Genomic DNA, 27,314 nt, shown 5'->3' with positions numbered 1-27,314 from the left:
CAAAAATGGTATCAAACATTAACATGTACTATGTGGACATTCATGTACAGTATGTTCACTTAAGAATCACAACGATTTTAATTAATTTACTATAAACTGAATGGTAAAAACATTGGCAAAAGAAAATACTGAACATTTCAAATCTTTATTGAACATAAATTAAAAAAAAAAAGTAGATAAAAAAATATTTAACAGGTTTAGAAATTCTTTATACAACTATATACAAGCAAGGATCCATTGAGCCCATAAAGTAACAAAGCTTTGCATGTCAAATTCAATTATTAATCCTAAAAAACAAAACATACATCCACAGCACTCAGCCTTCAGCGTGAAGTCTAGGATCCTATCTGCATCCAGTAGCTGGGTGGGGCTGCAAACAGGAGGAAATGGGCACAAAAAAAACAAAACAAAAAACAAATCAAAACAAAACGGTGGCCATCTATTCTCACAAAATAATTGCAGGCATAATAGTAAGTCAGTGTTTAATAATATTGATGTTGGTTGTTTTCATACCCTAAAGATGTAATGATTAGGAAGATTGAACAAGGAGGAAAAGAGGAAGCAGTTTTTCCACCAAATGAGTTGTGTAATTAAATTAAATCTTGCTTCATAACACCTTTGAGGTAGTACACCTGTGAGAGACTAAAACAGGAGGAAGAGGGTGCAAAACAGCCGCAAAAAAAAAAAAAACCCAAAAACTTAGGATCAGTGCTCAGCAATAACTTCAGTTCTATTAGCCAGCCTTGACTTACAAAGTTAAAAGCTCAAACACATTTATTTCCATCAGCTTGTTGAATATACATTTATTGTTCAAATATACAAAAATACAAAAAGATTTATAAGGGACTGAGCAGAGCAAGATCACTATGTTCCTTTTGAACCCTGCACCACAGAAACTCCCTCATAGATCTTAAAACGCACTAACAGCACAGATTAACAAATATAGAACAGACTGTTATAGTGGAATAAAAGCATTTAGATCACAGCATCTCTGCTGTTGCAAAATAAAAACAAGACATTTCAACTGACTAACTGGTGGAAAAGGTTTGGGTGACTATATTAAAACTACCTTTTAGGGTAAATGTCACCAGCACCTAAAACAATAGTCCCTGTGGTATCCAGAGTGACGTTAAAATGTAGCTGCACTACAATGTACACGAGGTGCTTTCAGTCAAATGTGTTTACTTTGTTCTAAAATTTGTCCTGTCTGCTGTGACACCAGTGCTGCCGGAGAGGGTCTTGTCAAAGTAAGGTGCTGAACGATAAATAAATTCTCCTTGTCCTTCTCTAAGACCTTGTATTCACAAGGACACTCTAGTCACCAGCATAATAATGGGTCCCTCTTTATACAGTAATAACTACACTCAGGTTATTTTAGTTTGCACCGTTTGTCGCTGGTAGTAATTGCCTCCTGGCTGCTTTCTAGCCCCAGTTCCAGCAGAGGCTACTGACGACAAATTCAACAATGTAAAACTGAAAGAGTGTGGTGTACGGGATGGTCAAACAGTACATGACTCAAAAAACAAACAAACAACAGACAGACCAACAATCCAGCAGTCTGAATCAGTATAAATAGTCTTCATCCCAAGCTTTGACTTATGGCTCTCATCTGGTTTCTGTGACTGTTAACAGCAGTTCAGAGGACAGAAAAAAAAAAACAAACAACAAAAAAAAAAAACCCCAAATGCATTCTGCATTCACCAAGTCTATAAATTAAGCTTCCAATGACTCAGTAGATCAGATCTGTGTGCATCAGCATCCTCACTCTTATGGCTACGTCACAACAGTCGCCTTCATTAAAGTCCGCCTCCTGAATTCAAGTGCATTAAAACAAGATGGCTATTGGTACGTGCTGTGTGTGTGATGCTGTACTAATTCAGGAAGCGACGGCAGCGCCTCGCCCCACAGTTGCAGTGCAGCTTGTTGTTCTCGTCCTCAATGGGGAACTTGTAGTCGTAGGTGAGTTCTTCGCCCCGGTAGATCTTCCTCAGGGCAAAGATGACGATGTGCTTGCGACCGTCCACATTGATGACACGAGAGTAGCAGTTCGGCTCGCACGAGTGGTTGATGAAACGAGCCGCATTGCCTTGCATCGTTGCGTCCACCACGTCAAAGTCGTCGATGCGGAACATGTAGCAGCCGATGCCCTGATGGAGAGCGATTAATCAACAAACTTATACTTTTCACATTTTGACTACATTCAACTGCTTCACTTCAGTTTGTTTGCTCAGAGCCAATCCAGATATCCTATAGGTGCTCTTTTTAACAGAAAAGCTCAAAAGACTCATGTTGACAAACAGAAATAAACATACAAAATAATGAGGCAGAGACTGAGTTCAGAAGCCCACCCTCTGACTTGTGGACTGAACCCTGGATCTCTCTCTCTGGGCCATGAGGAGATGAAGTGCACTAAGACAGGACTTCAGACCTCAGTCATTTCCCTAAGTCTGAACTGAAAGTCCAGACCCTGTAACCCACCTCAAACTGCTTCTTTGAACAGTTCTTAAGCACAGAGCGTGGTAATTTGCAAGGTATGTGAAGGGTCTACATGAAATAACAGAAATCAATTTTTTTTTCAGTTAAATGTGCTGCCAAGCACTTCATATTTGTCAGTCTGAGGAGCTGCCACAGCAACAGACTGCTGCAGCCCAGACGTTCTAAGGAGCGCTACAGCAAGTCCTTTCTGCCTGAGGCCATCAGACTGTATAATACATATGTAGCCTCCAGAACTGTGCACTGAATTTTATGTGAATTTTACTTAGATTTTGAATCTCTCTATTTATAACTGTACTGTGTTGTGTATGTCTGCTGCTGGGACAAACTAATTTCCCTCTGGGATTAATAAAGTTATCTATCTATCTATATTTTATTCACAACAAGTAATCAACTAAGGGAGAGAGACACGGTAAAGACGAACATACTGTATGAGGTGAAAGGGACAAGTGCACTGTATGAGTTTATACACTCATGGAAGCAGTTAAGTTCTTCTAAAGGACTCAAAGCCTCTAAACTTGCTTAGAAATTACAGAAAAAAAGGCTGCTTATAACTCGACGACCTGCCTGAAAATCATCACGTCCTTAAATTTTCTTCCTTCAAGTTTTTTTTTCCAATCAGGAATTGCTAATAGCTAATTTGGCACACTTTTAATGGTGTTAATTTGTGAACAATCAAAAGTGTTTCCCTGGGGGACAGGAACCTTTTGAGGATCTCAGTTCCCCTACCTTCGTTTCCCTGGAGGAGCCAGAGTCTAAATTAAGTTCTGGGACTCTACTGAAGTCCACAGAAAGTTGGGTTGAGGAATGTGCCCATTAACTGTAGTGAAGTCCGGACATCAGTCACAATCTCTGGCTGCCATGATGATGATGATGATGATTTCTAAAACAATGGTGTGTACTGTGTTCACTAACCTTGCTGTCATAATATTTCTCCCGCTTATCGGTCAGGACAGAGCGAATGACGGTGCCAGCGTACTCTATCACCATCTCCCCAGCGTCGATGTTTCTCTTACAGAAAAGTCCACGCCCATGAATTTGAGATCTAAAAGAATTACAGAGTAGGAAATCAGAACATTTATTTGAGTGTACATGTTGTTTTGTACACTTATAAAACATTTACTATTACTACTATTTGTTTGCCATTACCTGTAAACTCCAACTGCTTCTTTGGAGATTTTCTCTAGGTGCCTGAATCTCATTGCCATGGGAAGCTCACTGCTGGTGGCTCGTCTGTCATTGTGTAACACAGAAAAGGTGGTTTCAACATGGACATGGAATCTGTCAAATTACTTCCCTTCACAAAACTTTAAACTGATTTTCACAGTGGCCTGCAGTGGGTTAAAATTCTAATGTTAAGATCAAGAAACTGGTGCAACTTAAATGCTCTAACCTGGAAGATTTCAGTGGGAATTCGTCCTCCTCTTCATCAAAGGGGCCTATTATGTCAGGGGGCTCTCTGTGCTGTGATGCCAGGAAGTTGAACATATCAAAAGTTGCTTTCCTAATTAGAAAAGGAGAGAAGAAAAATTCACTTAATTTGAGATTTAAGTCACAGACAAGAAATAGAAACAAAGACAGATAGCAACAACATTTAAATAAACCTTACTAACATTCATCAGTTCTTAAAAACAAAGAAGTGTTGGTACCGTGTGTAGATTTCAGCTCGGGCGCAGCCACTTGGGTTAAGGGGAAGCTCTTCCTCGATGTCATCGCAGCGGTGGAAGCGGAAGCGGTGGTGTTTGCAGTTTGCGGCCCCCTGCAGTTGCTCCAGCAGGAAGATGACAGCATCGTGGATGACACCGAGCACCCGCGGCCCGCTCATCCCGCCCAGAGGCAGCTGCTTTAGATGGAAGCCTGCTCGAGCTTCAAGGACACCATCAATCACTGCGCGCCAGGCAACTGAGGGAGGAATGAGATGAGGACAGTGTGGGAGCTCTGCAACACTGCATACAAACAAGACTGACTTTCTTATGTTTACGCCTCCCAACTGCCGCTATCCCTAAAACGAGTCCAAAAGAGTGACTCAAACACAAAACACCCAAAATCTGACTCCTCGGTTTCCCAGACTGCACGTTTAACACATTCAGAGCACAACACAGAATGATGTAAAGGGTTTATGTACTTGTAATCAGGTCAACAAGCGGTTTCAATGGAATTAAATCTTCATAGATTTAAATTATGATTCAAAGTAACACATCTGTCAAACAGTACATATACAAGCAGACTGTAAACAAGAAGCCGAAAAAACAGCTCTTACCCTCTATGCTGTTAGCTTTAACACTAAAGCCATCGTCACTGGTGATTTCAAAGCGCAGGTGGGGCTGGTTCATGTACGTCCTCTTTCTGTGTTTAGGTGCAGGTGCATCTTCTTCTGAGCTGAAACCTGTATAATTAAATGTAATTGCAAAAAAGTGTTAAGTGCTACATTTTGTGAACAGCTGTGGAACTAGTTGAATAATTGAACCTAATTAGATTTTGAGTCATTAGAATTTGTCAGGCAAGATTTTGTTCTTAGATTTGGAAATGTTTTTAACAGACAGATTTAATCAAGTTAAAGATGCGGGGGAAATGGTGATTATTCCCTCATTTGATTACATGAAACTGCTGTTGTACGTTTTTGTTTTTTTCCTGTTTACGCCAAAAAGAGAAGCTGTTGTGGTGGTGACGCTGATGGAGCTCCAAATAAACAAACATGTAATGTTTAGTCACAAACCTGAATAAGGGCCCCATTCAGAGAGGTCTCCGTGGCGAGCGCTGACCCACATGTGTGTTTTACTCTGAATGTGACTGTTGGTTTGTGCGGATGTAGGTGGATTCTCAACCTGAGAACGCCTGAGCAGAAAGGACAAACAAATAATACAAGTCATAACAAGACCGGCAGGTACTATTCATACCACTTTAATTGAATTATCTGATACAGAATGTAAAATGCAAAATGTTTTCTTTTCAAATAAACCAACCTGAATTTCCACCCATTTTTTATGGATGTTATTATAGAAGTGGGTAAATATTGATCTCCAGCTTCATGTAACCTGAAGCTAACCATTTATAGCACATTAATCAGACTCTAAATGAGGCTACTTTGAAGATGAACTAACCTGGAGGGTGTAGGCGGTGGTGGAGCAGTTATTCTCAACGGCTCAGGCTCCTCCGTCATATTTTCCTGGTCTAGATCAAGAATGTCCTTCATTGTTGGAGCTTTCATTCTCACGCCGCTCGTTTTGCTGGATGAAATCAAGATATTGTATTTTATGGGTTTTTTTCTTGTTTTAACACTTAAACCGGTACCTGTATTAGTTGCTCTAACAGTTTTATTATCTTTTCTACATTGTTGAGTGTTGTTAAGAAAATAATTAGAAACAATTCAATACCTGGCTTCATTAACTTCATTCAGCTCACTTGAGGGATCCGCCAAGAAGTCCATCTTGGATTTCTTCCTGGAGGGCCTTTCAGACACTGATGACACTCTCTTTACTCTCACCTGGTGGCGTGATGAGGCAGTTGCTGGTTGCGAATTCATATTTGCTTCACTGACAGAACCACTGGGCGACTCTGAACGTCCGGCTGGGGACTGATCTGAGTCCTCTGTGTCCTGAAACTGGGATGATCTTCGATGTCTGGCCTTTGGCTGTCGAGTGTTACTGAGGATGATGGGTTTTGTCCTTTGTGCATCACGGTGCGTAGCCATGGCTCTGTCAATAATAGCCTGCGCTGTGCTTTCTTCAATGTTGGAGAAACCAGGTTCGGGGACACTCTGCACACTAGCAGGAGCTGTGGCAGTGGGAGTACTGCTGCTTTTCACAGGCACCACTCTGACAATGATTTTTCTCTCGGATGACGGGCTGTGGTTACTGGCAGCAGGGGTGTTTGTGGCAGACGGGTTGGAGCGAGGCTTTATTATGACACGAGGGACAGAGCGCTGCAGAGCGTTACCGCTATGGAGAATCTTAGCTATCTGGCTTATTTTATTGTAAGCAGGAGAATTTGTATTGAGCGACTGGTATGTGTTTGATCTCGGGTCCTTGATGAGAATCTGCCCTTGACGGTTGACCAGCAGGACTTGAGGGGCAGGAGCCGGGGTCGGTGTCTGGGATGAGTTAGTGGCCGCAGCGTCATTCTGAGTAAGCTGCTGACTTCCTGGCTTGGAGTTGTCCAAGCGGATGGCGATGGTTCTGCCCTGTTTGGCACCAAGTTGAACAGGTAACGCGTTTAAGCCATTGAGAACAATGGGGGATGTGACTGTGCGTGGGACTGTACAAATAGTGGCAGAAGCAGTGGAAGCAGAGGACGCATTATTTACAGTATGTGTGGACGGAGCGGGCAACAACAATTTGAGTTTATGCTGCTGCTGCTGAAGACACAATTTTGGCGACAAGTGTTTGAGGTTTGACGTGGGACCTTTTGTCTTTACTATGATTGTTTTCATCTGCGATGTGGGAGATTTTTTGGTTTTAGGCTCTGGTGAGTAATCGGGGTCAGTTAAATCGTCTTTAAATCCTTCAACTGAGTCAGCTGATGAGGTGCTGTCATCATCGCCTTTGTCATCATGCTCATTGTTATTTGGGTACGCTACAGAGCCATCTTCAGAAGAAACAAAACGGCCTGTAGCTGAATCCAAAAACACATCATTTTGAGATGTTGGGACTTCAGAGCTCATCTGGACCTCTTCCTCCTGAACCGACATGTCATCGTGTGTGTAACCTGATTCAAGAAGAGCAGGTGGAGAATTTGACACACTGTAGATTGACTCCAGCCTCTTAAGAGCGACAGTCAGCTGTTTAGTAGGTGTACTATGATTGGTTTGAATTTTAGTATCCGCTTCATCGTTGCCCACTTCGCTTTCATCACTGTCTGAGCCACTGTCTGCCCCGTCTAACTGTGAGATCGATTGTGCCGAAGGGAGCTGAGCGGAGGCGTCTGAGCCACTAGCTGCATCACACACCACTGTGCGTGAAAACTTAAAGTAATGGCTTGAGTCTTCATCTTCAGAGTCGTTCTCCTGATTATGTTCCCGCATTTCCACGTCCTGCACCACACCTTCCACCTCTCCTCTCCCGCTTTGTGCTCCACATTGAAGAACCACATTCTCAGTGAGCAGAGCCTCGTCGAACTCAAGCTTCGCATTCAGCATGGAGGCCACTGCTACCTCTGTGTCGGTGTCAAACACAGTGTAAGGCAGCTCCTGGGACATCAGATGGGCAACTTCCTCTTCCAAGTTATCAGGGGCTAGTGAGATCCCATTGGTTGTGGCCACAGCTGCGTCCTCTGCCTCAGACGACGCTAGGAAGTCTTGGGGAACCTCGGCAGAGACTGGAGTGGTGATTTTAAAGTTTTGTCTCCCTTTGGGGGAGTGAGTGATGGCTCCTTGGCGAGGTGACAGCCCTGCAGAAATGCTGGAGTTGGACCTAGGCGGGGAGCTCCAGACTGGGGATGTTGAGTTTTGCCGTGACAGAGGAGGTGAGGATGGGCCGAAGCTCGATGACCTTGGCGGGGAGCTGAACAGGGCACATCTGGAGTGGACGGTGCCACCAGAGCGGAGGGTCATCGGGACAGACGGGTCGCTGTCTGTTGGTGAGGAACTGCAGCGGCTTCTTGAAGAGAGCCTGCGAGGCCGACGGGTGTCCTCCAGGTCCCTCAGTGTCAGGATATGATGTGATTTGGGGGGAGCAGATCCTGAAAGCGTTAAATAGCAGAGATTGATTTTTGGAGTCTACTTCATGAACTTCGCTGAGAGAATGCCTTTGCAAAGCTAAATGAACAAAAACATGTAATTTGACTGTATTTACCTGGAGATGGCAGAGGTCGAGATGATCCTCCTGCTGGTCTCCTGGTCTGTGTGTAACCAGGACTTTTGGATCCAGGCATATTGTGCTGTTTAGAGTTAGGTGATGGGGTAGTAGACTTTACTGGACTGGAGGAGGAGCTTAAACGCTCTGGGGACTCCATATCTGTCAAAGAAGAAAATGTGTCCAACCACAGTACAACTGGTCACATTATGTCACACAAAGTATTTGAACACGCTCAATATAATCAATATTTTTCAGTTAAAAAAATGATAAAATTGCACTTTTCGTTACTTTACTGTTCTGGTTCACTGTCACTGCTCACATTAGAGCAATCTGTAAAGCCCTGCTCACCTCTGTGGTGCTTGGGACTATGGACTATGGTGTGATTCTCTTCTTGGTCCCATCTCGGATCTTGTTCCTCACCAGGGAGAGGTGTGCTCACTTCTGTCACCTTGCAGGTGTACTTACAACGCCTGCGGGGGTCCACAGTGCTCCAATACAACCGAGAGCATCTAAAGAGTGAATGAGAATTTTAATGAAAGCAGTGGTGCATACACAACATTTTAAAACAAGATATACATAAAAGATTGTTAACTCTATGGCCTTACTGATAGCCGATAGGATACAGCATCCTCCCATTAGACGACAGCTCTGACAACACACCGAGTTTCTGAATCTGCAGAGAGCCTGGAAAAGTTAGGAAAGAAAAATAAATGATGGGGTTCAGCATACTGAGAATAGCCTTATGTATGGCAGTAATATTTTATCCACTTAAGAAGACACACACCCTGTACAGTAGTCGACAGTCAACACTCACAAATACCCACCTATGGTCACATTTATGGATTCTGGCTCAAGGCCTGTGAGGAACTTTCTCCTGAAATTAATCCCTTCAAAGTCCACATAAACCCGTCGAGAGACTTCAAACCCTTTCCCAGACACTATCTGGAAAGGTAAGGTAAATCACCAATCAGTACAAAGTGCAGAAAATCAGCAGGTGTGAGGTGTAAATGGGTAAATTGTAAGGCAAAACTCTCTGCTCTGACATAAATGTAAACCATAATTTACAACTACAAAGAAACTAAAAATTAAAAAAAAAACAAACAAAAAAAAAAAAACCAAGCTTAGGGGAAAACTGTGCCTCTACCTTCGCACTGACTAGATCCTTGTGTTTGTAGCAGTACATCTTCCTGTCCTCCTGAAACACACAGTTCTGGGCGCGAGCACACATGAAATGGAAATTACTCTGGCAGGTGGCAAGACAGCAGCCAACAGTGGCTCCCGACTGTCCACAACGATCACAACGCTGGAGAATGACAGACAGAAACATTCACATTAATCAGGTTAGAATTACATAACAATCCTTTTCACACGTTTATCCCAGAGTTACACAACTTGCGCACACTGCAATCCTACAGCAATTAGAGCTAGAACGACAAATAACAATCTAGCTGCTAAAAACATAATGTCTTACCAAGTGGCGCCCTCTTGAGACAGCACTGTGCACTTGCAAAAGAGCACTATTCTCCTCATACACCTCAGCAGACCAAAGGCAACAGTTAATATGGGCCCATTCATTCTGTCCCAAGTACAACAGCCGTCCTGCATCCTGTCGGGACAAAAGTATTTGAGTTTTGATGTGAAATGCAGCGAGGGGTGCTAAAACAGCTAGTCAATAAATCTAAATAAATAATCTGCAGACTCAAAGATAACGAGAATACTAATTCGTTTCAGACTTTGCATTATGGACACAATGAGACAGCTAAACTCACTCTGGGAGAAGAATCTCCATACTGTTGGCATAGTGCACACTGCCTCATATCTTCACTCTTGGTAGTTTCCAGGTCGTCTTTTACACCTGTGAGGGAGGAAAAGCAAATGAACATATATGTTTTAAACCTGAAAAAGCAACATTAAACCATTAAAAAAACTAAATTAAAACAGTACTTTCTTTTTGTATTTTCAAATAGAGCAACTTATACATATGTGATCCTCAACTCTAACGATTAAATTCGCTGTAGCTGTATCGTCAAATGTTCAAACTAAGACTGCATTCCTGAGCATACATGACACAGAACAGGCTACTATATTTGCCATACCATATGAATGCGGAGTGAGGCTGTACGATGCACCAGACTGCTGCGTAGTGAGTGAGGATATCAGAAAGTCTGTTTTCCCTGCCTGTGGGCCCCTGGACTCCTTAGGCTGGTATGTCCTCTCCAGCCACTGTGCATAGCTGTGCTCCTTAGATGGTGGGAGGACCGCTTCAGGGAGCATGCCACTGCAGTGCGAAAGATATGAACAGTCAAAAAGAGAAGAGGACCAGAGAAGACATTTGAGACAACTGTCCACCTACAAGTTATTTAAATTGAATTTAACAAGACTAAACACAGAGTTAAAGTGTCAACTATGCTCTAACTCTAAAATATACATAGTGAGGGAATAATGTTTAGTTTAGAGTTCTTGGTAATAAATTTACCTTGGGAATTCTTCAGAGAATGAGTTCCACTTTTTAAGAATGTGCGCAGGAAACCAAGCGAAAACCTGCTCCACCAACTGTCAGAAATACAAAATTCAAGATCAAAGGCAAACCAAGATTAATTTGTAGTGAAGAACAGTGTTTATTCTTTCATTTTGAACAAAATGTTAGTCAAATCATCTTTGTGTAGTCTGCAGTCTAGTGCCTCAACTCCAAATACTATCCTGTCAAACCAGAAGATGTGGCCATGAAAGCAGAAATGGAGGGAAAAACTAGATTTCCACAGGAGAGGAGTGGAACATGGGTCTCTAAAAATACACTAAAACCGTGGGAGATTTGCGAGGAGAAGGAAGCTTACTTTGACATAGTGTGCCCTGGCCTGAATGGTTGGTCTCTGATCTTGAGGGAGAAGCTCCTCCTCCTTCAGCCACTTCCTCATCACAGACATAACATCCCCATGGAAAGATTTCTGAATGGGCGAGAAGAAAAAAGTGAGAGAGGAAAAAAAAGAAAACACAAGGCCAAGGGTTCAATCGAGAGAATCTCACAAGAGTGGTTTTCAGAAAAAGAAAAGAGCTACAAAGAAAGGCAGTCGTAATTATGTGACATAACTCATTTCATTATTTCCTTAATTTCACTGAGCTGAATGTGGTGATTGATTCCCATAATCTGCAGATTATAATGAAGAATATACTCACTATTGAGGTGTAATTGCCCCCTTTAAACTTCTTCTCCATGACTTGCAGATCACAGGCAGGTCGCTGTTCCCTGACAAACCCTGAGTCATTTGTTTCCTGACACTGAAAGGGAAAAAAATACCAACTTTAATAATAAAACATCTGAATAAAATAGATTTAAAAAGCATAAATGGAAGCTTCCAAGAATAAAAAGCCAAATTCTTTACTGTTTATTTCTATAAAAGCCAAATGTACTCCTTTAAAACAGAGCTCTTAATATATCATCTGTCAGGGCGTTGCAGATATCTCTTACCGCTTTACAGATAAGAAGGTGCTTTGTGGTGTCGCTGGAGAGGAGGTCAGTGAGCACTTCTTCCAGTCCGGCTATCAGCCACCTCTGCAGCACTTCCTTCAAGCTGCTGTGTTCAGTTGGGTGCTGGCTACAGGGTGAACAAGTGAAAACCACTTGTCCTGTTTGGCTTGACAGCAACCCAAACAACTCCTCTACAATGACAGAAAACATGACTGTTTCAGTGTTTTGTTCCTAAATCAGACCTCTGCCCTTTATAAAGTTATTTTTAACATTTACTCATTCCCCGTATCAGTTATCAAATTCTTCCACATACTATTTAGACAGAAAACAATTTTAATCTTGCGATCACTTAACCTGTCAGTCAAGAGCAGGAATTTATTTGTGAAATCTCCTGATCTAGTGTTAAATAAAGTGTAACTCACCCGAAAGTCCTTCACATTTGTAATGGATCCAGTGGCTGCACACTGAACACTGGATCATCTGTGCTTGTTGGTTGCTATCGTCATAGCACTTGTAGCAGACAGTGCAGAAATTACCTGACATAAATACAGATCATATATCAGTCGCATCATCCTTTGTTAGTGCCACACATTTGAACCATATACACGTAGTAGTCGTACAAATCCAGGTCAAAACTCTAAGCAACCTCATGACTGGGTCTGGGAGGTTTACAACCAGTGAACCATGTATTTACTAAACATTCACAAACACGGCTACAAACACTTCAAGGAAATACTAGTGTCTCTCGGAGGTCTCACCTTTGTTGTGGAGAGAGGTGCAGTCAGGACAGAGATCTTGCTCATGGTTCCAGGCCAAGTCCCAGGTTTTTCCAGGAGTCACCCCGCAGCTTTTACACCGAATGCATGTCATGCACACCTACACAAACACAGCAAAGTCAGACAATAGCACGCATGTGAAGTCCAGTAAGGATTCGCCCTCCCTGACCAAAACGTATACCTTGTACTATCTTATTTTATATAGATTTAGCAAGTGAAAATATAATTTTACATTTCATGACATTTATGATTTTTCTCTTAGTGTTCCTAAGACCCTGCAAGGAAATAATTCAAAGGTTATTAAAAGCAAATACCCAGGGCATGCTGCAGTTCATAGGCTTAGGGTATGTTGGTCCCAAGCAGGAAGGATGGTAGGAGGTTTGGCATCTCCTGCACTGCAACACCGGCTAGATGGCAAAGAAAAAAAAACACAGAGAAGGGTATGTTAATAGGAAAGCTGAGGTTAGGAGTGAGGCTCTCTGTCATGTGTCATCTCTCCTAGTTTTTCCATTATCTGCTGTCTGGAGAGTATAGCACTTTTATAACTTAATATTTCATAAAAAGTGCTAAAAATTTGACTTCTATCAAAATCAGTTTTCAACAAATATATCCCAAAAAAGGATGTCTTTGGGAGACTTTTATGTTCTATAAGAAATCACATATGAATTAATGTTGTAACAGCGTCACTGGGTTTCATACCTTCGTGCTCTTGCTTCTACGTCCACACACGTGACAGAATTTGCAGCGCCTACAGTACCAGTTCTCCTTGTTTGCCCCCTGGGGCCGCTCCTCTGGCAAGAGGCAGAAACTGTGGAAAGGCTCACAGCAGATCTGGCAGAATATCATCTGTGGGGAGGCAAAAGATTACTTGAACTGCAGAGCACCAGAAAGATGAGATGCATTTTAAACTAAACCAAACAATGTGTCTATTACTGAAAACTGTAACAGGCAATAAAAGTGAAATGGTAATGAGTTTAGTTTGTGAGAACTGTAAAGTAAGAACCAATGATAACAGGAATTTTAGTCAGAATATTCTCATTTTCCAGACTATTCAGGCTTTGGTAAAGAGCTTCACCTCATGTCGTCCTTTACTGGCGCAGAGCAAACAGACAGGTTGTGGTGTGGTAGGGACAGATGTAAGGACGCTGAGGCCACCCATTAACCATACATTCTGGACAGCACAGTCCTCCTGGTAGACAATTAAAAAAAAAAAAAAAAAGTGGCTTTGTTACATCCCATTACAAATGCCCGTAGCCTGACTGGACTAATAAATGTGTACTTTACCAGTGTAACACTAAGATAAAACAAATTTAAAAAGTTCAGACATATTTGTGTTTTCAAGCTTGCAAAAAGAAAGGTGTTCTTCAATTATCATAGTAAATATGTTTTATTTTCTTATTTAGGTTAAAAGGGAACATGTCAGTTGTCAATTCTAAATATTTGCTGAGCATGTTCAACGCAAGTTCCTCACAGTACAGAGCGCCTTCACTTGTAGTTAGTGGCCAAATGCTAAACACTTACAAAAAAAAATGCCACACAACACTTGTGCAAAAACCCACCTTGAAATCCACGCGGATCTTGTACTTGTTCTGCAACACGCCCTTTTGGGGATATCCGTTAGTTAACCCCGTCAGGGTGCTCACTGATGCACACTCTGCAGGATTCTGGGAACGAAGGACATAGTGTGGGTCAGTTGTTGGACAGTTTTTCAATACTGTCTCTTTTACAGAAGCGTCCTCCTCCTCTTCACGCTGATCCACTCGTTCGTCCTCCTGCTCCTCTTGTTTGCCCTCCTGTAATTCTCTGTCTGGATCAACAGTCTGAGGGGGCACTCGAACAGTTTTATTTTTGTTAGCTCTGTATGTCCCAGTCAAAACATATGGGTGCTTCACCTCAGATTCTGGTTGTCCCTGAAAACCCAACTTTGACGAAACCTCTGTCGGAGCTGAGCACAGCACGGACTGGGGATGTTGTTGAGATGATGATGATACACGTTTGTGCAAATGCAAGGCTGACTGCACCACAGACTGGGGCAAACGGTGCAAACGTAACAGCAGGGATTTCTGTGGAAAGTCTGTTAAGGGATGTGGTGAATGTGGAGAAGCAGGATGCGTTACAGGCTGGGACAGTTCTGGAGGAGACTGTGTGGTGGGGTGTGATGAACATGAAATAGCGGCCTGTGTTACATGCTGGGACAATTTTGGATTCAACTGTTCAGTACACCGATCCAGACACTGGGGCAACTGCTGCGTCAAAGACAGAGCAGACTGCAGGACAGAATCAGGCAGACGGTGTAAGTGTATTTGTAGCTGCTGCTGCAGCTTCGTCATTGGGCTTCTGGATGAGCTGGTTTCAGGGAAAGTTTCTCTGGGCTCCGTCTCTTCCGTGTTCTCCTGTTCCTGTGGAGGAGGGGACTGCCTAAGCCAACCAGCAAGACAGGTTTCCAAAGTGACACTAATACCAGTGACATGCAGAGGCGGCGACCGGTAGCAGCCAAAGTGAAGGAAAAAGGGAGGAGCGCTAGGACTTCAGGAATTATGTGTTAGCCAGGAATAATAAGTGAGAAAAGGTGAAGTAGAATAAAGCAAATGCATTCGGTACATACATACAGAGCAGTGCGATGAGTTGTAAAAGTAGACATTAGAAAAGTATTCATGTCTCGAGTGCACAGACTGCTAGACAACGACAAAAGCCACTAATCTACTAGTTAACTACTAGTTCATTCATTTGTTGACAACAATTTAGAAAGTCTGCTTCATGGCAAAATGCAGTGTTCTCTCTTTAGCTGCCGATATACATCTACAGTACAGTTTTTTTTTTTTCAATTAAAAAAGGAGATATACAGACATCTTGAGTCTCCCACAACTTTTACAAGTCTCCTGTAAGTGTGCACTAATAGCCACAATTCCAGTCGACAAAAAAAAGTCATGAAACTACTAACACGTACATGCACAGGTGTGTTTAGAAGTGCCTAGCATGTGCATGCAGTATTTATATCTGCATTTTCAAAGGTGCATGCGTGACATTCATGCAGGTACTCCTTTTAGATGTATACATGCCGCAACAGTATTTCCTGAAGAGTTGGTCTCCACTAATAACCTGTAAATAAGGGTTTTATTTTTTTATAAAAGGTCTCAGGATGAGTTTTACATTCTGCTGAGCTCTTCGCCTTCAGAAAATGCCCATTATGCTCCTACACTGTTTTGAGCACTGTGGACAAATCTACAGCTAACAAATGGGAACGCCATCTGTCAACTGGGCAAAACCAGGAAAAGCTGAAGGTTGGATTGTTTACATTGTCACTAATGTAGACCACATGTTGCTGATTTTCTGTACTTGTTTCCTATTTATTCTCCTCTTCAAAACATGGTAGCTTCCTTCATTGCTGATGCGTTTTGAAAGAAGGAGGAAACTGGGGTTATTCGTTTCCGGCAACACAAACTTGCGACTCAATCATCAATGTGAAGCAGCACCTAGTTGCCATCATCTCAGACCTCGATGTTTAAAATTGAAAACGTTTTTTTAGTATATGCATGTGTACGTGATAACTGACAAAACCAGCACGAGAAATTTTTAACCAACAAATGCAGATAAAAATAAATTCAACATTCGGAAGCAACGCCCATACATGAATAGGGGATTTTTTTTTTCTCATTCTTAAAAGAGTTATTAAAAATATGAAGAATGGAAGATGATTCAAGCAATGGAGATTTAAAGGTTAGAGGGGGAAAAAATGTGTGCTTGATTAGATTGGCATGTGATTTGAAGAAGTCAAATGTACATGCCAACTGCAATCAGCAGAAGCAGAGTTAGGCAGTGCAGCCAAGACTGACGCTATATATGCACTTGGCTTGAACTATGGCACAGTGTGACAGCCATTTCAACTCTGAAATTAGTGATGGATTGAGGGTGGATTTTCCTGATCAGTTATACACACAATTAAAGAAAAACAAGGCCTTCATAAAATATACCTTTTTATATAAATGCATTTTTTATACAGATACGGGAAAACGTCTTTTCAGTTCACTGCTTACTAATATAAGGTGGTGGGTTTCTTTCTTCTTTTGGTAGTGTCCGTTTTATGAACCTTAAGCCTTCTCTACCTTTAATAACCTGCTGTGTGCACTGAACTGTCTACGCTGGCTACATGAGTGAAGAAAGAAATGACTGCAGCATCACATGAGTTTCTCTTTCCAGTTAAAATAGTCAAGATACCGATTACATTTCATACCTGGAGTCTGGGTAGTCGTGGGAAACTCTTTGCCAAAAACATCTGTGAGTAACACACCATCATTATTATGTTCTGCCTCAAACACAAACCGAACGTGCATTGTGTTTTTACCAAAAAGAAAAATGGGCTGCATTTTACCATGAACACAGCTTAATTCATCTATTATTTACAAAACATGAGGTTAAATACATGCAGTGTTTAATATGGTGGAGAAACATAAAAGTCAGAAACAGAAGATAAGCAAGGCTGAATATAAAAGATGTTATTAGAAACAGATGACTGAATTGAAAATGAGAAAAAAACTGAAAGTGAGACAGAGACCTGGGCAAACTATTATTTGGAAATATTTGTTGTCTAAATCATCACTATTCAGACAGTGAGTTAACCACTTAATTAAAAGCAGCAAACTTATTGAAGAAATAAATTATTCAAAAAAGTTTTTTTTAAATAATTTAAATTTGTTAACACCACCTATCTGGAAATTTAGCACATAACCAAAATATGCAAAAAACAGTTTCCAAAAATACAATTTGACCCAGGTTTGGTTAGGTGGGACACTGGAGTGAATGTTTTTACCTTGTAAGCTCTGGGTCTGCCCCCGGCTCCTCTGGAGAACGGCCGGCGATGCTTCACTGCCTCAGCTGGAGGGTCGTCTGGCACTGAACCACCATCTTGAGGACCAGGATCTCCAAAAGGAAGATAAGCAGATTTAAAACACATTTCCAAAATCATTTTAAGAGTTTCAGAAACTCTATCCCTTTTTTTCTGGGATGCATCCATGAGCCTGGGCTTCTCACTCACTATCTGCACAATCAATGATAAAAAAGTTAAGACACACCGAGAGGTTTCACTGACATTAATAACAACACAGCTTTAGTTACCTTGGTTGCTAGCAGCATCTACATTTGGCTTGGCATCTGATTTATCAGCCTTATTCTCTTCTTCTTCTCCCTCTTCTTCTTCAGATTCAGATTTCAGTAGGCTACTGTAGGAGCGTGGCGTGATGTTCCGCAGGGACTGTTTCCTAACTCCAGGCGTCATCGAGGAAGATCCCTCGTCCGCTCCTCCAAGCCTCCAGTTTGAATCGTCACTGCTTGACACGGAGCCCGACAACCGCCTCGTCTGGACTGAGAAAAAGGAGCCCCATGATTAATTATGCACACGAATTAAACATTTAGATATGCCTGTAAATTGATTTTATTCCTGTTAATTGAGAGAATGAATTACCACAAATTAGTTAGGTGACACTGAACAAGAAATATTTACAAAAAAAAAAAAAAAAAACTGCAGGAGCATCATCTAATGAGAGACATACCTTTCAGTGGTCTGATAATGCGCTCAATCTTCGCTTTCTCAATCCGCTCACACTTTTTATATCTGGAGGCAAAAGGGAGAGTCAAATGTAATTATATGTCCAAGGTAAAGCTCATGTGTACCCATCTATGAATGTGTTTGTAAGAGTCAACTTGCCTTCATTAACTGGATTGTTTAATATGTTTTACTGGAAAGAAATAAAAAGTATTTTCATGTTTCTTGTACAAAAAAATGCTTAACTTAGAAGTTAAACAAAATTTTAGGCTCCATTTACTCACACCACACTCCACCATCACTATTAACATTTTAGAGCTTGATCTAAACTAAAAATGTAAATGATACCAGTTCTGCTGCCTGGACGATTAGTGCTGCTCATCTTCAACGCAATAGTTTGACATTTTGGGAAATATGCTAATTCATTTTCCTGCCTTGGTTAGTTTAGAAAATTGATGCAACTCTCATATTTGTATGCTAAATATGAAGACAGTTTAGCCCTGTTTGCAGCCTAAGAGAAGTTAACCAGTTGCTGACTGTAGCTTCATAGTCGCTGTACAGAATTGAGAGTAGTACTGACCTTCTCATCTAACTATCATCACAGAAGCAAAAAAAGCATGTTTCCCCAAATGTCAAATATTCCTTTAAACTACTGGCATAGAGTGCTGGTTAATCTCAATTCACAAATGACTGACATTACAGTTAGATAATAAGCCATGGTTCAGTATTCAGACATTTCTTCATTTGCTGGTCCTTTAAGTTCTACATGTTTCTTTGAAAAGTTGATTTATGTGGGTACTGATCATGAAGGCCTATGCAAGTTTGCAAGAATTGGCAATTCTTTTAAAATGGATCCTAAAGGTTCACCAACAGCTCACAAGTGGTGTGTGAGAAATGCCCATGCAACACAGTCATCTTGTGCAGTAAAATTAGCATGTTTCATAGGCCCATCTCTGTAAACACAACAATATGAATTTGTGATTGATTGTACTTACATGCAACACTGCCGCTTGGTGTTGGGTCCTCCGAATTTGGGCTTATCGAGGCAGTTGACACACTTTGCGCAGTCCTCCTCTATCAAACAGCCTTTGCAGCGTCCACAGCGCCGGGAGCGGACTCCCCCTGATGCATACTGACTCAATATCTTCCTCTTTCTGAACTTGTGGCCCTTCCCCCTTCCCCTCCTCCTCCGCTGGATGTTTTCCTGAGAGACAACCCACTGAGCCCTGCCCTGATCAGAGATGTCATCGTCATCATCTGCCACATCTGCAAGCGAGAGACAGAGCAGATGGGTAAAAGAGCCACAACAGACATTTCAAACATCATCACATACATGTGAAGTGGAGGCGGCATCTTTGGATGCCGGGACTTACTATTCAGTCTGCAGAAGACATTAACTGCTGTGATTGGAGGTGCTTATATACTCATTTACTGGTCTTTTGTCCAACAAGCAAGCCTAGGTTCTATAGCTACAGGTTACTATGGCTCCCTGAAGCGTTGGACATCTAGAAGTCACTCTAGGTTAGAGTGACTGGACGCACACATCAGGAGTCTGGGTGAAATCCACCGCTGGTGGAAATTCTCTTGCCTGACATTGATGGACTTAAAAACTACTGGAAGCAGATTTGAAATGACTCTGACAACCTTTCGCAGCCTCCAGTGGTAATATTCTAATGCGAGCTGGCACAAAGCAACTTCACACAGGGAAAAAAAAAAATTACTCAGAGGTGGTGACTGTCGTAATTTTAAATGAATAATGTAGCTTGCATAAAGGTTTGTTTTTCCCAAAGGCACTAGATGTGTTCATTAGGAGACAAAATTCAGGGCAGTGAGTCTATTTGTCAAACAGCACTTCCTCACCTCATACTGAGTGATGCTCACTCGACCAGTGTTGGGTATAGCTTTCCAACAGCGGTGGCTAATCTGTGTGTGACAAAAGATATTTTTTGCTGGCAAATATTTTAGTTACAACTACATCGAGCTAACAAAGCAGGTTTTTTGTTGCTCAGCAGGTTAAGTTTGCCAAAAGCAATTAAAATTGTGCCCTTTCACAAAAGAAAGTCTTTTTTTTTTTTTTTAGATGTACGTTTATAACCACAGAGGCTTTATTATGGCAGTTTGAAAGAATATTTTAGCCACTACCTGAAAAGGTTATTTACAGTATAAAGTCCATCTTTTTTTTTTTTTTTTTTAAACAATCAGTCTGTAAATGGTAGTACTTCTGACTACACCAAGGTTGTAGTAACTCCTACTGCTACACAAAATTCTGAAGTTTAAGCTAAAACTTTTTAATACCACACGGAATGTAATTTAATTCTTGTTTCACAAGCATAACACCCAAAGTATAGAAGTATAATGGAAAACCAGTAGGAACAATATGGCCTAGAAATTCTTATTATTAAATATAACCCAACTGGATTTTGAGGTCAATACCAAAACCTATATTTTAGGAATTTCAAAAATCTGACAGTAATTTACTGTATAATGTATAACATCTTTACATAACCCATAACATAAATCAACATTTTTGAAATGTTTTTTAAAATACTGGAACCAAGAAATGTATTGCCCAACAGCAACACCGTTACAAAACATATCTGTGGCATTTATGTACTTTAGCTTCCTGCCATGTATCTGAGGCCACTGATCCATCCATATACGGATGGAGAGAAAAGTGACTGACTGATGAAGAAAGATTGATTCATGAGAGCATTTACGCTTTTGCTTACATCAACACTTGAGCTTCCTTGCTACTGTAGCTAGCAGGAGTAACAGTGTTTTTTACAAGTCTGATGGAGCTGACTGAAACTCCACAAAAAGAGGTAGCACAATCCACTGTAGCAACAATCGTCCTATTAGTTCACAGGAGTTTTCGATGTCTCCAAACAGCCCACAATGGCATGCAAAAACATTTTATGACCAACACTGCTACCTACTAAAAGCAACAAAGAATATCTAAAACACTTTTTAATACCTTTTTATGAGGAATGCGGATTCAGTGCTTTTGAAGACCTGCATGTGCCCTGTACTAAAATGATTTCAACGAGATCCTAACCAGGAAAAATTAGTTAAACAGTGAGTAAGTGTGTTAAGCATATCTGTTAGCAGCATCATTTCATGACTGCTCTGCCTTCACTTCTGTTTTTACTGGTGTACTCTTTCAGTCCAAGGAAAGGGGACAAACATTTGACTTTCCAGATGCAACGCAAACTAGTTAACATGCAATTTACCATTACAAATAAAAGATAGTACATGTTTTAGTATTTGTGTAAGTCATTTACCTAGTTTGCACAGTGGGGAAACACCTGCAATGACACTACTTGTCAATTCTCAATTGTTTAAAATGTAAAAAAGAATGTCAAATGTCAGCTCCTTGATTGTTAAAGCTCACCTTTCTCTGAGTAAAACCAAAGGGAAGTTAATTTCTACACTCTGCTTAAAAACAACACATGTAGATGCACTGTACCTTCTGCTGTGGGAGAGAAGGTGATGCCCTCTCTCTCATGAAGTGGCAGGGCGCTGAGTCTGGGGATATCATCTGGCACCATGGCACGGGGCTGCCCCAAAGCCACTGCTGCTGCCCGGCAGACATGTTTAATCCTCGGACCACCCAGGGGCTGCTCCTGCACACAAACACACACCCCACGGAAATAATTTGGATATAAACAAATTATGCATTCCCTCGTGAAATCTCGTGTCACATTACACTGACAATATGATATGCTGCCCATGGTAAATTCTAAGAGCAAAGGATAAAAACATTTAACATTTATTTATTTTGAAGGTGGCCTTTAATCCATTTAATGGTATGTGGACATACAGTAGCAGGTGAGGTTTCTTTTCCACTGCTTTATGTACAAAAGCAAGTGTTTTTCTTTTATGTTAGACTCTCATGGCACAGCACCTTTACACTGCTCATATAACTGGTGTTTCTCATGAGCGTCTACATGGCAGAAAGCAGTACACACACACACACACAAACAAACAAACAAACACAGGTAGTCTGAGTGTTATAAAGAAGCTCCTCCTGAGCACATAATAAATGACTGAGGTAAGACTCAAACCACAGGTGATTACAACATATGCAGTCGCCTTTATTAAAACAGACAAATAACATAAAATTTTCACATCAAAAATATTACCTGAGGACTTGTGTCTTTGGGAGATGTGCACACTCTCCTCCTCCTCCTCCTTCCACTCACTGGCACTCGTGATTCTCTGGAGCCCAACTTTTGGTCCAGACATGGAAAAAAAAAAAACAAAGGTTTTATGTAAGAGATGCCATAAAATCATTAGTTTGCTATACCTTCCTAAATGAACAACCAAATTAGTTACCACCTAACTTGTAAAGTTCAGACCAAACTAAGACAAAAACAAAAAATGTTATATATCACAATGATATGAAACTGGGAAGTCATTATCATTGCGAGTAGCTAAATATTTGACTTATCATTTCAGCCCTAGAGATTAAAGTGGCTTTGGAACTATTTACAATGCACATTCATACATACCAGTCTGGGGAGCAATAAAGGAGGACAATTTAGAAGATGGGAAGATTTTTTTTTTTCTCTTTCTGCACAAATTTGAGATCTTGGATTCTTACCTGTGACAATTTGAGCTGCTTCTGCTGATCAATTTTGATGAGCTGGACTTTGGCTTTCTTCAGCAGGTGGAGCATCCTCTTATTAGCTCCACTGAGACCAATTCGATGGGTGGGTCCGCTGACCTCTAAAGGCTCCTGACTGTCCCCTGTCATGCCTCCTGCCTGATCTGTGCCAAACAGAATGAATACAGTAACTGGTTAGCTGATGTACAACTAAACGCCCCTGAACTAAACAGAGAAGTAATCACTTCAACGTGTGAAATTAGTTTTGCAACTTCCAAGATATTAAAAAGAATTAATGGCTTCACAGGCCTACGGATTTGTTGCATTCCTTTTTAATTTGACGTCTAATAAAGCTAAAACATCTTAAAAATAAAAAACAAACTAAAATCTCAACCTACTCCATAACCCCTTTTTCCCCCAGTTTAACCTGAGCTCTACTGTAGTCCTATTAAGAACAGGCGTTTGTTTAAAAGTGGCTTCAATAAAGAAGGTGCATTAGTAATTACACAAAAAAAAAATCCTTACTATTGTTGCCAATATCTTCGAACGGCATGTGAGGGGGCGCTTCCGCATCAGCGTTCATCACAGCCAGTTTCCTCACAACACCAGGAGAGTTCATCTCCATCTCCTCCATCATGAGCTTTGACCTCCGCCTCTTCTTGACATGAGAGCTCAAGCCATCACCATGATGCGTATAATCCCCCTGAGTGTCAGACTGACCTTTCTTTTTCTCTGCCAGCTTCAAGGTCAGTTTCTTGAGGTTCTTGTAGATCTCTAGGTGGCTTGTGCCTGGACTGGCCTTCGGTGAGAACTTTGTCACAGCAGACGGGCTGTTGAAAACAGATAAAGACTCACTGTCTGTCTGTAACGAGTTGCCGTCATAACCTGACTCATGAAGTGATGCACTCGGTTTTCCGTCCTCTCTGTGTTGAGTCTTCAGCCATGTCGACAAAGAGCCCTTTGGAAAGGGAATCATTTCCTCGTCCAAGAACCTCTTTGGAGTTTTAATAATGCGAGAGGACCGTGCGCTCATCACAGGAGTGGAGGAGTTGTTGGAACTCTGCTGGATTTGTTCAGAAAACGAGCTGGGTTCACCTTCTGATGGAGTGATACTCTGACCTTGCGGCTGCTGCTCGTTTTCATCTGATACATACGTGTAAAACACATGCCTAGTGCGATTACGAGTTAGTTTTGGACGTCTAACGGCTGAGGGTGGCTTTCGCCTGTACCCATACAAAGACTTGCGTTGTTGCCTTCTGTGTGTTCGTTTCTCAGGGGAATCTGCAGCTTTACACTCCAGGGGCATTGCAGCCTCCTCTCCACTCTGAGCACCGGCCTCAGCTCCAGCTTCCGGAGAGGCACCCATACCCTTAGCCATCCTCTTCCTCTGCCGTTTTTGAAAGGATGTAAATGACAGAGCGACTGCTTGAGTTGTGCGCCTGCTGTGCCCAAGTCGAAATCCCTTCATTCCTTTCACAGAGCTGTGTGGCTGGGACTGGTCTGTGTCTGAGCCCTCTGACACCTCGCCTCGTTCTTTGACCTTGGGAGCTTTCAGAGCGCTCACCAGCTTATTCTGCTTGGTTCCACCAGCTGAGGTGGCGGCTGTTTGGTTTTGTGTGCTGCCTGAGTCACCTGTTTCTCCTGCTTTACTGCTCTGCCTACCTGAGGCCTGCTGGTCTGCACGTTTGGCTTTTGCAGTGAGAGCTCCCTGCTTGCCATGCAGTTTAATTACCACTTTAGGTATTTCTTTGTGTTCTACTGGGCTCTCATTGACACCCTGGCTTTCTTTAGGAACCCTCGGTACAATTTTCCCAATCAGGGCTGGTTTTGAGGTCTTGGGTATAATTTTCCCAATGAGAGGCTTTGTTCCCAGAGACTGGTCTGAAGCTTGGGGAGACTTCGCTTGGCTGAGGGACAAAGACCGAGGAACAGTGCCAGAAGTTTTCTGTGGACGAACTGTTGTGGTCCCAAATCCAGTGAAATCTTCCTCCTGGAGACAAAAACAGAAAAGTATAACATTTAATAGATTGTTAATTAATAGATTGAACAATTAACTTCTATATAAATGGAAAAAGAATAATTACAAACATATACCATATATTAACCATCCTACATTTCAATAGTTTAGGAAGCTGGTGTGACAATGGTAATGAAGTTAATGAAACAATTAACTGCTTTGCCTACTTAATATTTCATTTCAAACAATGACAATGAATGGGTTTAGCAGGTGCTATCCTGATAACATGTTGAAACACAACTCAAGTTTGTGTGGTTGATTTTAAATTGCACTCAGAACGGCAGGCACTGTGGACTTCAAACAGAAAAAGTATCTTTGCATTTCCAGTAAAGAATTTTCACGATCTGTCACACGCTTCATCGTTTGATTATTAGGTATTCGCCCCACTGGAACTATGACTGAGCATCAGCGCTGGTCTCCACTCTAACTCTTGTGTGAAACAGATTTTGTTTTCAATCTATGAGTCAACCTGAAATAGAAATAACTCAGCAGATGTTCTACCTCTCGCTTAGCATGTTTAATTTGTAGCAAGTCATGATAAATTTAGTAAACTGCACTGATCTGCAGCCTAACAGTAATATAGCACTTGAGATATTTAAATTTATTTGAAATGAAAAACTGCACATTGCCCACGTTTCAAAATGGCGACTTATTGAAAATATACACTCAAACTCTATTACAGCCAAAGTTTAAGAAGAACCTTTGAAACACTCAGCCTCCTGCATCCTCTAATTTTGGTACTGATCTATTGCAGATGCAAAGACTGGACACTACAACAGATCAAAAGACCACTTCAACTAGATTTCCAATTACTCACATCCCTATTCACACGCAAAATAGCAACTCTGTAGATTTGTCAGAGATGAAACTCCCTTAATAAAATATGTTCCACAGAACTGCAGAGAATGTGAGAGTCTCAGCGTCGTGTGGTACTCCAGCCGAGCATCACCCACAAGCTTTAGCATGAGCCATGTGACTCGGTTACAGTCCACACTAAATGGATTGCATCAGTGAAGTCTGAATGATGTCAGACACTAAAGCCACTGCATTAGAGATTAAACAATATGATTAGACTCAATTTGGCATTATATTATTATCACCATCCACCTGCCTAGCTGGTGCTAAAGTAGACCAACTTAGAACTGAATGCCAGATCATACACTGGCTTCTATGAAGAAACACAGACAACCACTCTGTTTGTGGTATAACATCAGTGTCATATAATGAATGACTACGGGAATGATTAGCCAACTGACAGAAAATTAATTTCACCAGTAAGTACAAAGAGAGCAGAGCTGCGCACAGAGCATCAGGCTAAAGATTGCACATAAAAAAATAAACAAAAAGGTATTAATCCACATTGTTTAACTTTTTGACTGTGTTTCTATGCTTTTGTCAATGCTGTATATTCAAATGAACCTAAAATGAAAGTTACGTAAGAGTATAACTCTCACCTTGGGCTAAATCACTCCAATACTGCAAAAGGCAGTGGCACTGAACCCACTCATACATGGCAATAAACAAGAATTGCAAGTCAATCCATTGTACCCGCAGGCTGAATGGCACTTGCAATCATTTTCAGGCAAATACTGCTTGCACAAAGTTTTTTTTTTTTTAGAAAGGACCTAATTCAGCTTTGTGATTATAACCTTATAACGTTTCTGTCTGCATCCCACGTTAAGCTGACGTTCAAAACACCGAGCGGTCAGCTGACAGCTCCGACGTGGAGAGTGCGCTCCCCCGAGTTATCAGCAGCGACGTTTTATCTACGACAATATTAACAGCCTATGGATGTCAGCACAGGGTGGGAACTTCAACTCACCAAAATGCATCAGGGTATGAATAAACAAAGAGATCTCCCCGTATCCACAACAAAACGCATCCACGGCTGTTACCATACCGCCAAAGTTTCCGCCTAATGCCCTTTTCATGCAAACAAACTCAGATGGACAGATACTGGTCTTAGGCTGCTGCAAATTACAGCAATTTCAAAACAGACAATGAATCACTGGTATCTGCAGAAGGAACCAGACTGTAAATATTCACCCATCAGCCACTCTGAAATATACCCTTCAGGCAGACGGTTAGCTACGATGCCCATCTAGGGTTAGGTGTTTGCAAGCTAAGTTACCGCTAACTAGCGCTGTGTTAGCTGAAACACTTTTAGTAAATAGCAAACACGTTGCTTTAAATGTCGTTATTTTAAACCAGCTGGCTTTGTGTGCCCCATTAGGCGCATTGATATCCGTTTAGCTGACATGCTATGTTAACTTACCTCCTCACTGTTGCTGGAGTCGAACCCCGCATCTCTCTGCCGCCTGTGCTTCTCCGCCACACCGAGCAGGCGCAGCAGGTACGGATCCTCGCTCAACGCGAGCCCGATGTTTACGGGCCTCGGCCCTCCGGCAGCCAACTCCCCGTCGTCCGAGCCCAACCTTCCGCGTCTGGTACGTTTCTCCCACCGCAGCCTGCTGCGAGACGTGCACGGACGGCCCGGGAAGCGAGCCCGGGCCGCCGCTTGAGTGCTCAAGCCCGCGACGGTAGCGGGAGATGATAATCCGCCTCCCGATGCCGCCATTATTTACTACAACAACACGGACGGCGCGCTGGCGGAGGGAGACTGCA

The 27,314-nt window shown here is 41.8% G+C and overlaps 1 protein-coding gene across 2 annotated transcripts; it reads right to left on the bottom strand.

Moving 5' to 3' along the window:
- Positions 1 to 162: 162 nt before the first annotated feature.
- Positions 163 to 27,314, bottom strand: kmt2ba (lysine (K)-specific methyltransferase 2Ba). 2 transcript variants are annotated; one of them, XM_041054132.1, is made up of 36 exons: positions 26,965 to 27,314; positions 23,198 to 24,662; positions 22,670 to 22,836; positions 22,209 to 22,295; positions 21,533 to 21,689; positions 19,062 to 19,332; positions 18,074 to 18,135; positions 17,640 to 17,885; positions 17,335 to 17,444; positions 14,087 to 14,926; positions 13,603 to 13,716; positions 13,227 to 13,373; positions 12,842 to 12,934; positions 12,510 to 12,627; positions 12,174 to 12,287; positions 11,752 to 11,942; positions 11,460 to 11,561; positions 11,120 to 11,230; positions 10,762 to 10,838; positions 10,382 to 10,563; positions 10,055 to 10,140; positions 9,757 to 9,891; positions 9,430 to 9,588; positions 9,110 to 9,227; positions 8,891 to 8,969; positions 8,634 to 8,794; positions 8,283 to 8,444; positions 5,868 to 8,169; positions 5,595 to 5,720; positions 5,210 to 5,328; positions 4,754 to 4,879; positions 4,143 to 4,395; positions 3,887 to 3,997; positions 3,643 to 3,726; positions 3,409 to 3,538; positions 163 to 2,147 (listed from the first exon to the last, which is right to left on the bottom strand). In XM_041054132.1, the coding sequence occupies exons 1-36, from the start codon at positions 27,265 to 27,267 to the stop codon at positions 1,872 to 1,874; spliced, it is 9,384 nt and encodes a 3,127-aa protein (XP_040910066.1). In that variant the 5' UTR covers positions 27,268 to 27,314; the 3' UTR covers positions 163 to 1,871. The 2 variants fall into 2 exon arrangements, with proteins under 2 accessions (XP_040910066.1, XP_040910067.1); XM_041054133.1 differs by having other exon boundaries at positions 14,087 to 14,191.

The sequence above is a fragment of the Toxotes jaculatrix genome, chromosome 13 (genome assembly GCF_017976425.1).
Source record: "Toxotes jaculatrix isolate fToxJac2 chromosome 13, fToxJac2.pri, whole genome shotgun sequence".
Classification (NCBI taxonomy): Eukaryota; Metazoa; Chordata; class Actinopteri; family Toxotidae; genus Toxotes; species Toxotes jaculatrix.
This window is presented reverse-complemented; position numbering and strand designations above follow the sequence as displayed.

Bases quoted from the DNA above. Each gene is read 5' to 3' on its own strand.
- kmt2ba (XM_041054132.1), bottom strand. From the start codon at position 27,267: ATGGCGGCATCGGGAGGCGGATTATCATCTCCCGCTACCGTCGCGGGC. The intron at 10,564-10,761 runs GTAAATTTATTA...TTCGCACTGCAG, and splicing joins TTCTCTGAAGAATTCCCAAG to TGGCATGCTCCCTGAAGCGG. The intron at 8,445-8,633 runs GTGAGCAGGGCT...CTTCTTTGACAG, and splicing joins TAGTCCCAAGCACCACAGAG to ATATGGAGTCCCCAGAGCGT.